Source organism: Triplophysa rosa, linkage group LG16 (genome assembly GCF_024868665.1).
Source record: "Triplophysa rosa linkage group LG16, Trosa_1v2, whole genome shotgun sequence".
Classification (NCBI taxonomy): domain Eukaryota; kingdom Metazoa; phylum Chordata; class Actinopteri; order Cypriniformes; family Nemacheilidae; genus Triplophysa; species Triplophysa rosa.
The window spans coordinates 8790425-8802881 of NC_079905.1; the positions used below are offsets into that span (position 1 = coordinate 8790425).

At 38.2% G+C, this 12457-nt stretch overlaps 1 protein-coding gene across 5 annotated transcripts in view; it reads left to right on the forward strand.

Moving 5' to 3' along the window:
• The window catches only part of csmd3b (CUB and Sushi multiple domains 3b), a 363456-nt gene that overhangs the window by 258530 nt on the left and 92469 nt on the right, over positions 1–12457 (forward strand). For all 5 annotated transcript variants that reach the window (XM_057354136.1, XM_057354137.1, XM_057354139.1 and 2 more), the window contains 6 exons: positions 796–987; positions 4192–4318; positions 5732–5934; positions 6022–6213; positions 7285–7423; positions 12247–12434. In XM_057354136.1, coding sequence (XP_057210119.1) covers positions 796–987; positions 4192–4318; positions 5732–5934; positions 6022–6213; positions 7285–7423; positions 12247–12434 — 1041 coding nt within the window. The remainder of the gene's footprint in view (positions 1–795; positions 988–4191; positions 4319–5731; positions 5935–6021; positions 6214–7284; positions 7424–12246; positions 12435–12457) is intronic.

The window sequence follows — 12457 nt, forward strand, 5'->3', positions numbered from 1 at the left end:
TTTTCTATTCAAATTGGTCTTCAGATTATATATTACACTTTTTTTTTTTACTTTTTTTTTTTGAAAAATGCAGATAGTAGCATCTTCACCGCTGGAATGTTTTGGACCTTATTGTATATTGTAATGTACATGTTTGTCAAGTACTGACAAGAAAAGTTCTGAATTCAAGTTTGTTACCAACTTACCAGTGAAGATGATTATGAAGTGCAGCTTTGAAAAATGACTTCTTTGGGTTAAATTATGTGATGTGTAATGAGTTGAGTGTGAGCAGCCATGTGTTTTTGGCTATTTATGAGCATTGGCTGTTTAATAATAGTGAGTCACAGCTACACAATTAATAACAGGGTGTGTGGCACAGTCAGAGGGTCTGTGCTGTGCTTCTGATTATGGCTCCATATTAACCGAGCACTTCATCTTAATTGTTCTGCCTGCTTAGCGAGGGACCGTCTCAGCCTTCCAGCCCAGTAGGATCCTAACTTCAAATTGTTACCGTTAATGATCAAATTAATAGCAAACTTTTACAGCGTTGCCACCGAGCAGCATGAAAATACCAGGCGAAGGAAATTTCAACAATCATTACAATAATGACCCTCATGAAGCCGGATGTAAAATGTTTTCTTGTCAGTCACACTCTGTATCTAAACTTACTCAACTTATTACAGTGGTCTAATTTGTTTCCCAGATGTAATTTGTCTAAATTTGGAGGAGCAGTTTGCTTTTTCACAGACTTATGAACATATATACTTTCTATTATGCATCTTGAGCCATCATCTTGACATATTTCATGCCTTGCAGGTTTTGAGCTCTCGCACTGTGAGGACCCTGGGGTACCCCAGTTCGGCTTCAAGGTCAATGACCAGGGCCACTTCTCTGGCAGCACCATCACCTACAAGTGTGACCCCGGTTATACACTTCACGGCAGCGGTGTGCTCAAATGCATGACAGGAGAGAGACGGGCCTGGGATAACCCTCTTCCCTCCTGCATTGGTAAGCCTATTTACCGTATATAAGAGGCATGGTATATTGCCTAATTATACAAACAAGAACATTGCACTGTCGCATGTACTGTCACATATATTTTCATTATCATAATTACTGGAGCAATGTAATGTTCTTTTGGTGCATAAGGATTTTTCTTCATCATGGAAAACACACTTAAATTCGGTTATTGCCTAGTATGCATCATTCCAGTCTGGTCCCTCCTCCGGTTATCATAACTGAGCTCAGTGTTGCTCTCAAACGTTTGTCATAATTATCAGGGGCTGTTGAATAAGAAAGAATATTATACAGTATTATAAATCTGCAATAGATACTGCTGACTGCAGCCAAACAACCTTCTGATCTTAATGTTTACAATATTCTGTCTTATTACAGAAGATCGCTTTTTCTTGATAAAATACAAATGGCTGATGTTTCTTGACGAAATTAGTAGTGGCAGAAGCCTCCCGCTCCATCTGTGATTAATGGTACAGATTGGTAATATTGGAGCTGATGCAAGGGGGGTCCCTGTTGAGATATGAAGATGATTCTTCATCAAGCGAGGCACACGAGGGGCTCCGATTGTACTGTGTGCGGCTATTACTTTTTCATTTTCCTGATTAATGGTGATTATGGGGATCCAGCCTCCAATGACTTGAATATTGGTACGTCTACTGACCCCGGATCAGATTTGCTCAATATTAGATTTAGTGTTAATGAGGTCTGATTAGACTCAACGCTCTTGTCCAAATTGCTTCTGCGCGGCAGACAGATATAGTGCGCTGTGTGTTTCGGATTTATTCATGGTAGCGCGACATACAGTAGAGTCGTGTTTTTTATATTTTTGTAAATTCTACGTTAAAACCAGCAGTAGACTTGCACAATATCAATCAGCCTTGAAGTTTCAGGCTGATATTTTCCTCACAGCATTAATAATGGATGCTTAATAATGTGGAGGATATTTCACTTCCTGTCACAGGCAAAATGGGTGGGTCATCCGACGTGACCTTTAGCAAGAGTGAGATATTAGTAGTTAGACATGTCATTCATTTTTTTTTATTACAAATAAAATATTGAACTGTTTTTTATTCATTCAGGTCCACAGGTAAGGAGCTGAAATTCGATTGTAAGAGAAATTCCAATTCGCCCATTTTCACAGACGAAGCTTCATAAAATGAAGGCAGTAATGCTAAATCAGCAGTCTTACTCCAGCAAGAGCAATAAAATAATAAGCAACTGTTCCTCAGTCATAAACGCACCTTGCCTGCGACGGCTCGCCGTGTCACGTTGTCATAATTAGGCTGGAAGAGACCGCAAGGCTTTTCTTTCTTAATACGAGGATGCCGTGAGCTCCCAGCGAATTGTGTTGATTTTTAAGCGCTTAGAGCAGCCAATCAGAGGTGATTGAGCGATCCTAACCGTCCAATGACACGTGATCGAGCCGTTGCCTCCATGAGCAATGAGCGTGGTGGGTTGTTGGTTTAGAGAGAGGCTGGGGAGGGATTGGTTCTCGAAGATGCCTCTATTCCGAATGTCTAAAAAAACCCGCTCTAATGTTCAGATTAATCAAGTCACAATCTGAACCCTGTTATTCAGGCTTCATTGAGCTGTGCGTCCATTGTTTGTCATGTAGATGGTTTATGCAAATGAGCCTCGGTGACAGGAATTGCTGAAAAGGGAATCATTAAGGAATGGTTCATCCTTCCTCGCGGCCCTTACGTTTTTTTGGCGAGAGGGAGAAAGGAAGATGGAAAAGAGGTATCTGGGGAAGAGAGAGTGTTATCAAGGGAGTGTCTGCAATTAAGGTTTCCTAATAAAGTGCTTGTGAAAGCCGGGTAATAATGAAGCGAGTACACCGGGCTAAAGCGGCAGGTCTGAATGCTATCAGGAGGCATCAGAATGGACGTGAGGCTCATTTGTTATTTGATTGATGGTGTGACAAACACCTCGGCTTGTTTTGGGTGAGCTGTGGTTAAGTAAAAGAAGTAGTAGGGAGAACATACAGGGGACGGTGGAGCGCCTGCTGTGTTTTTTAGAACGCGGTCCGCTTGGTTGGCCAGCATATTGATTGTGCAATTAGTATGAAAGCAATCCATCCTAAGTTGCGGTGTTATTGATGATGTATCATTTGCATCTTTGCATGCTCCAGGTTGCAGTTATTATACTATAATGCATTTTCCGTCACTGTTTGTGTCTGAATAAATTGCCTTCGGAGACGACCTTTTGGGATGTATCTGGATGCAAGTGCGGTTTGTGCAATGTAATTTTGTCAAATTTGCGTTTTTAATTCAGAAGCAGAGAATACTTAAAGGAATAGTTCACCCCAAAATTAATATTCTGTCATCATTTTCTCACCTTCTTGTCATTTTGAAGCTGTATGACTTTCTTTCTTCCGCAAAGCACAAAAGAAGATATTTAGAAAAATGTCGGTAACAAAAAGCCGTTGACTTCTATTGAATGGACAGAAAACCAATGCAAGTCAATAGGGACCAATGGTTTTCTCGTACCAACATTCCTCAAAATATCTTCTTTTGTGTTCTGCGGAAGAAAGAAAGCCATACAGGTTTGAAATGCCAAGAGGGTGAGTAAACTATGACAGAAATTTTGATTTGGGGTCAACTATTTCTTTAAGTAAAATACTGTATTCAAATCTTCTTCTACATCTTCATCATGTACTCACCCTCATGTCATTCCAAACCTGTGTGACTTTCTTCCTTCTGCACAACGCAAAAGAAGATATTTTGAAGAACGTTGATAACCAAACAACATTGGCCCCCTTTGACTTCCATTATATGGACCACTGAGACATTTTGTCAAAAAATCTTCTTTTGTGTTCCACATAAGAAAAAGTCATATTCATGGTTTGTTCATCATGAGGTTAAATAAATGATTCTTTTTTGGTGAACTATCCCTTTATTGTCTTACCGAGATACAATAGTAAACAACTTCTGCTAGCGGTACAAATACCCAAAAGCACAATGTGAATAAACTTTGGTTCGGACCGAGAGATCTAGCTGCATGAATCACACCGCTTCTCATTCTCTGACTGCCCCACTTATGTTGTACTTGTTTGCCAGCCGCCCCTAATTATTTCACTGCTTGCCAGCAAATCATCCGAGGCAGTGATGTGTTTGTAGAAGGGCGAGAGTGTGCAAAAAACCTCACGACTGTTTGAATCTCCTTAATGCTTCCCTCTCAACTCTCCTTCCCCAGCCGAATGCGGTGGACGTTTTAAAGGGGAGACGTCAGGACGCATTCTTTCACCGGGTTACCCGTTCCCCTATGACAACAATCTGCGCTGCACCTGGGTCATCGAGGTGGATTCAGGCAACATCATAAGGTTTCTAGTTTCACTTTTAGATCCCTCTGAAGTCATCAGCACATTACCGACACACAACTGTGGAGCCTAAAGGTCTTTATCTATTTATAAATTTCTAATGGCAAAGCTAGTCACTGTCTCTTTTGTACAGAGAAAAAGCGACATCAGATGAGTTGATGCTACATTGCGAATCTCTTTGTTTACTGCTCGTACGGCAGTTCTGAGGCCTGCGACGCCAAAGCCATTATGAGGTTTAAAATGCAGATGCACTTTAAATGTTGCGCCGCAACCTTAATCATTTGTCTTCTTTCCAATTCTCTTAGTGGCGAAAGCTTTTTGAAATCGCATATTCATTCATTATTTGTTCATCTGTGGCTGACGACTCAATCAGACTGGATGGTTAAATTGTTAAGGACTGCGGCTCAGAATGAGAATGCGATTGGGCTTCTCGATTATTAAACCTTGAAGCGTTACATTCATGATGTGATTATCTGACACTACCTACGTCTGTACTGTCAAGGCCCTGCAAAGAATTTTGATCATTCGTTTCCGTCACATCTAATCCTGAGTAATACTACAGTATGGCATGTTGCGTGTACTGTAAATACAATGAGCTCCAAAAGTTTGATGCCACTGGTGACAATGTTTCTACTTTGTTTACATTTCCTCAGCATGTACATTTTTGCTGATAAATAGAATTTAGCCGAATCTCAAAATGTCTTCTGAGTAATATTAGTGTTTGTTGTATCCCTTTTTTGCTTTAATGATGCTTTAAAGACTTCACAAGTTTCTCCCCATCTTTTGTGCCGAAGAGTTCATGCTGTAGTGAATGTCACAAACAAATTGTATTTACGTTTGCTTACTGACCTTCAAATTGTCCAGAAAAAAAGAGTTTAACGATTTCATCTTCATTTGACAGCATACCATTTCATTATTCAAAATTCGGTAACACTTCAAAAAGGGGCTATTAGTTAACATTAGAAAATGCATGAGCTAACATTAGCTAACAATGAACAATTTCGTTTTTCATCATTTATTAATCCTTGTTAATATTAGTTCATGTCAATACAGTTATTCATGTTAATTCATGGTGCATTAACTAATGTTAACAGTGACAATGTTTGATTTTAATTATGTTTTAGTATATGCTGAAATTAACATGAATTAATATTAATAAATGCTGTAGAAGAAATTCATTAAAATCCCCAAGCATTGTGTTTATTTCTATATTAAAAAAACAAGATTTTCAGTGTAGACTCTGTAAGGTTGTGTGCTACCCTGCCTGTTTGATCCGCTGCACGCTGTGAATAACAATGAACAGCACACCTGTTCTGTGTCAGAGAATCCTTTGTTTCTATCGCCGTGTACCGTGCATCTAATGAAGCGTGACATGTATGACCAGATGTGTACGTGTGTGTATTTTCAAATTAACAGCCTGCAATTCCTGGCCTTCGACACGGAAGCGTCACATGACATCCTGAGGGTCTGGGACGGTCCCCCAGAGAATGAGATGTCTCTTAGGGAGGTGAGCGGCTCCCTGCTGCCCGAGAACATCCACAGCACCCTCAACATGGTCACCGTTCAGTTCGAGACCGACTTCTACATCAGCAAGTCTGGATTCGCCATTGAGTTCTCAAGTAAGTTCTCACTCCAGTTTGATTGACAGTATGTGATGACTGTTCTTTTTGCTGTAATGGATTAATTGGTTCAATATGTGGTTACAGGTTCAGTGGCGACTGCCTGCAGGGATCCAGGGGTGCCCATGAACGGTAGTCGTAATGGAGACGGCAGGGAACCCGGTGACACCGTGACCTTTCAGTGTGATCCTGGATATGAACTACAGGGAGACGTAAAGATCACATGCATACAAGTGGAAAATCGCTACTACTGGCAGCCAAACCCACCTATTTGTATAGGTGAGGGATTATATGGGGATTTAGGATCAGTTGGAATTCATGTTTTGCTTTGGATTTTTTACAACAGCTACACGAAAGATTATGAATTTCTTTTCACAGGCCCATGTTGCATCCGACCATGCAACATGCGCCTGTGAAAAGAAATTCGTAATCTTCAAAAATGTTGATTGTCAATGGACTAATATTATTTGTCTTATACATTATAGTATTATATTATTTGTCTTCTAGTAAATATTATTTTTCCAATTTACAAAATATTAATTCAGCCTATTATGTCAAAATGACGGCATTGATGTGTGATTTTAATTGTTAGAAACAGTTGAGAAGGTCAAGTCATCAAAGACTGGACAGTCCAAACAAAAAAGTTTGATTTGATTATAATTCTGTAATGTATATACTTTATAGGGTTGTTTCTATGTCAGATAATAGTTTAGTTTCCAAAAAAATGTAGGATTTGAATTTAAGAAAAAGGTGTACATTTATATTATATATACCATAAAACATTAAACAAAGCCTCATCCATGAAGTATCATTTTCATTTTTTATATATATATATTCTGTAATCGATCTAAGAGGCTTAGTTAATTGTTTTGTATGGCTATACGTGCTGACAATAGAACTCGTGTCTGGAACATCAAAGAGTTTTTGATATTCTCAGGACCAAAGGAACCAAGGGAGCAGACACCTTTGAGATTTCTTGTCATCTTCACGCCGACATGAAAGTGTGCCCAAATTAATGACATTTTGAAATTCAGGTTTCTTTCAAGGAGAAACTGCTTTTTGGATGCGTGGAACTGAAGGTGTTGAGTTTTAGGCTTTTCCTTTCATATTCTACGTAGCTTTCTTCCTCTGTTTCTCATTCTCATATATAAGATATGAGTGCTTTACACGTCCGGTTCCTCCGAGGAGCTTAAGAATTTCTCAATATCTCACTCTGTGCATGTTCTCCGCAGAAGTCATCCTCTCGGCTCATGCTGTGCAGATGTTCGGGCTGAATGTTTTAATAAGATGCTCTCATGTGTTACTAATGCCCATATGCTGCTCATATGAAACCTCTGTGTTTTCTCCCAGCTCCGTGTGGAGGCAATCTCACCGATTCCTCTGGGTTTATTCTGTCGCCCAACTTTCCTCATCCATACCCGCACAGCAAAGACTGCGACTGGCTCATCGCCGTCAACTCAGACTATGTCCTGTCTCTTGCATTCATCAGGTAAAATATGGCTTTTTCCTTGATCAGTTTAAATATTTATTATTTACATTTTTTTATCAGTGGCACACAGAAATCACAGTCATACAGCCATGATATTTTAGGGTCTAAATCTAAGTCTTACATTGTTATGAATATTTATATTTATATTCATTTAATTTCCTTTTTATTATATATTTATTTTATTATTTTCCACATGTTATATATAATGATATATGCATATATAATTATATTTTATATTGATAATATTATATATTATATTTTTCTCATTCGTTTTTTTAGAATCTTAATGCTGTTTTTGCATGTTCATTTTCAGTATATAATGTAAATATAATAACATTATATAATAAATAGAATATAAGTGTCTGGCTTGACAAAGAGTATGTATAAAGTGTGGATTAGGCAGGGATTTGTGTGTTTGTACAATTTTTGGGCCGACCTGTATGTATTATCGGATTTGGACTCCTCCAAATGTTCCCACAAGGATAGTAAAAGCTGTGATGTACAATATGGGGACCACCCAGCAATCCCCACGAGGGAAACTGATTAAAAACATACAAAATTACACTTATTTAAAAAAAAGCCAAATTTTTTCTGTGAGGGTTAGGTTGAAGAGTTGGGTTATAGGTAGGGAATCGAAAATGATGTCTAGTAGGTCAGTATAAAAACAACAGAAGTGTATGGCAAGTCCTCACAAAGACCAAAACAAACAAATGTATGTGTGTCTGCAGTAGTTATGAGTAATGGTATATAAATTTAGCGCCAGCCAGCCCAATACAGCTTGTATCTTACTTATTACAACGCTCCGTTAGATTGTGTCCATACCATCAGGTTTATAAGCTCCTCCCTGAATGCCCAGAGTGACCCTCGCCTCCAGGTTCACTGCGGTCTGTGTATACTTACCATCAAAGTTTTTGAATGCAGGCAGTGCGTTCGCTGTTGCAAGGTTAATATCAAATCGCTGTTGTGATGGGGTCAGTGAGTTTTGAATCGTGGGTGATGAGAAAGTAAAACGCATTCGTCAGAAATGTGCTCGCTCAAACTGTAATATCTAGAAACTGAGTTAATGAGTTCACTTAGGCTGCTGCGTCATAATGCTGAATTCAAAACCAAGCACCAAGGTCTCCTTTGACATGGCCGCAGTCGACGTGTTGAGTAATTATGTAGTGGCGACTGCTATCACTGTCTGAATTAAAATGCATTTCATGTCTGGGAGAGATAATGAGCCCAGCTGGAATTCTATGCTCATTTTGTCCGTAATGAACCCGATGGTATTTTTTCAACTCGCCTTAAAGGTGTAGCGCGGTGTCTTTGCCTTGAATGATGTGACCAATTAGTATAAAAGCAAGGTTGATAAATTTCCTTCACAGTCCAATCATGTAGCTAATTATGTCCATTATTCATTTAGCCATCACGTGGCGACGCTGGAGGTGCTACCGGGGTTCTCCTTCCAGGCAGGGTCATCGTGGGGTTAGTTAGAGTGCTGTAGGTGTTTGACAGTTGCTGTGGCCCACCCTCCGTGTCAATGCTAATAGCATCACTAGCACGCCATTCCTTTCCACCTGAATCAAAGGGTGTCGTGAGTGCTAAGTCCAGGCGTGAGGACGTAGAATTTTAATAAGCATCTGCGCACGCAGTCAGCGGAAGAAACGCTGAGGCTTCAAGGTTATTATTGTTAATGAGAGTCATTGCGGAGATGGTACAGTATATATCCAAGAAGATGCATTACAGCAATACACATTTAGGAGAAGGTGCAAATAAACAAATGTACAGGTGTTTGCAATTTTGTTGTAGTTTATTTCAACGGTAGGAATATATATTTACATAAAGTTCATTATGATTGCGTAATGCCAGAGAAAATATTGCACTGTATGTCAAACTAATAAACCAGCAAAGTAGTTACAGTAAATAACGGTGCAGCTGGCTCGGTGAAATGTCTTTAGTTTGATAGCTTTAAAGTGATAGTTCACCCAAAAATAAAAATTCTGTCATCATTTACTCAACTTGTTGTCATTTCAAACCTGTATGACTTTCTATCGGAGAACACAAAAGATATTTTGAAGAAAGTTTGTAACCGAACAGCACTGGACCCCATTCACTTCTATTATATGGACGCATAGCAATGCAAGTGAATGGGGTCCAGTTAACAACATTTTTCCAAGTATCTTCTTTTGTGACTGAACATGTGTTGTTGTAAAATAATGGATGAAAAATAAACCAAAAGCTAATAATAGTCATTTTCAAAAGCTGCAAAAAATGAACTTAAAATAAACACAAAACGATAAAAATGAATGAATGAAAGTAGATTTTCATAGCTATTAAATGTCAAGATCTCTCTCTCTCTCTCTCTCTCTCTCTCTCTCTCTCTCTCTCTCTCTCTCTCTCTCTCGCAATACCTCCAGCGCTGGCTTTGAAATATCGGCGACTGTTGCCCCTCTAAACTTTCCCTTCTCTTCTCTTTGACTCATCCTAGAGCAGTCAGTCTAATGACAACAATAACTCAAAAACAACCTGGCAGCACTCCGACGTGTCAAAATGTACAACATTTATCACAACAAAATCTGCCATTTGGGGCTGTTTTGAGTTTATTTACTAATATTTTTTCAAAACCTTCACACCTAATATCTGGAGCCATACATCAGCCCCAAAGCAGATGATAAAGAACTTGGTTTTAACTCTGTGTCATTCTCTTGCTTGACGTTACATCTGAAGTAGCCCTTTTCTCATTTGAATTTCGTACTCTTGGAGTAAATAAGCATGCTGGAGGTCCGCCAACAGGGCAATGTCTCAAACAGGTTTCTAATAAATAGCTCTCATTCGGTTCCATCTCAAAGACTTTCATTACACAGTCCATTACTGGCTTCTTTCCCTTTAAAAAAAATCAGCAGTATGAAATATGCCCACAACAAAACTGGAAATGAACAATACCCACGCTCCACCCCTCCAAAAAATGCGCCCTGCATTAGCAACACTGCACTTGTAAAGCCAAACTCTTCGGTTTCTGCTATCGTCCTGATTACCTCAAAAATAATTGTTTTCTGATTGACAGCTACAGAGAGTATGTCAGAAAAACTACCAATGCATCTGTTTATCAAAAACTAATGGCTTTTTTAATGTGCTGTAAAGGATCTTATCCCTTGTATGAATTATACAAACCAACCCCCTAAGCACTGTGATGCAGTGAAGTGTGGCAGGCATACTTAGCATTCTGCATAATAGAAAAAATGAAACAAAACTCTTATTCCGTCACAATCCTTATCAGTTTATCAGTGTGGCTTTTTGTCTCTGAAACCTCTGACCACAGATACGTGCCTTTTCTTCTGAGGTTTGAGTATGAGAACATATTGCTGACGTTTACCTCATTTATAGATCTTAATGGAGCACTGACATGCAGGCTTGTTGTTCTATGCACAGCGAGTTAGCATGTGTAACAGATGGGGGTTGTCATAGATTTTACTCGTTTATATTTCTTATGGTAGGTTTATTTTTCGAAAATGAATTTATGCATAGGAACGTACCCTAAACTTTCGCCTTTTATATCCATTCTTATGGTTCAGGAAAAAAGATTTATTTTATTCAACATACATGAAGCTTTCGTGACTTCAGTAGCAGGGTATGTTGTCAAACTGTATGGGGTAAGTTGTCACAGTAGAATTTGCCATTTAAAAACCTATTATTAAACCTATTAAAACCTATTATAAAAATGACACAGATATTTACTTAAAAGAATTATGGTAACAATATTACACAAAATATTTTTAAGTACTTTAAAGCTTATTTTTAACGCAATATTCCATGAATAAATCAAGGAAAATTACCTAAATTATTTAAGCACGTCACATGATGAAGAAATACTAATTTGAGCATTGTTAAGTTAACTTGATCCACAAAACTCAAAAATACAAACAGAATCTCTTCTAAATCTCAAAGACAACTGAACAATAAACACAATCAAGTTTTTCATTTTATTGTAAAGCACCTAAAATAGCCCTTTTTCACAAAAATGACTCTCCTAATTCTGTCGCGTGCAAAGCATGCTGGGAACTCTTAAATTCACTGCTCAGTTAGGGAAATTAACTAAAATAATTCATGTAGTCCCCCCTCAAAATAATTAAGTAAATATCCTTTATACACGTTTAAGTGGGTTGTTGAACATGATAAAATTCAGTTGAATTCACTCAATAATTTGTGCATTTAGAATTCTGAGATTTTTTTCTATAATTTTAATTTAAAAAACAAGAACACAATTGTATTAAGTCAAATTTACTCAATTAATTTCATGAAATCTACTACGACACAGAATAATTTTTTACAGTGGGCTTTTTAGCAACATTCGGCTGATATAAAACAATTATAATACGCAGTTTATGAAACTGCAAAAATATGAAAAGCCAACATACAAAAATATTGTGTTTTCATTCAGGCCAACAAAAAAACTGCAAGGACATCTTAAAACACATGTGACAACTTACCCCAATAGAATGTGACAGCTTCAAATCGTTAAGGCAAATTGTTGATTTAATGTTTACCTGTGTTATTTTATTGAGTATAAAATCAAAACACAAAACCACTGCTAGAGAAAACACACATTTATATTATTAGACATTGATAGTTTCAAAGATATACATGTAGCTGTTGATAATTCTTGAATACCATAAAGTATAAGTAGCAGTTATATACAGTATATCTGCTCTGTAACTTTATTACTTTATGCTGCCGTCCCCATAGGTGACTTCAGGACAACTTGATTCCCACCACCATCCAGCTTTTGATTCCTTTACAACTAAAAAAGGATTTGATCTTGTTTCTTTCATTCTCTTTTATAGCTTCAGCATTGAGCCCAACTACGACTATTTATATATCTACGATGGCCCAGACAGCAACAGTCCATTGATAGGCAGCTTTCAGGACAGTAAGCTTCCGGAACGGATCGAGAGCAGTTCCAACACCATGTACCTGGCCTTTCGCAGCGATGGATCTGTCAGCTATACCGGTTTCCACCTGGAGTACAAAGGTAACATAGGCTTCGTAAAGGTT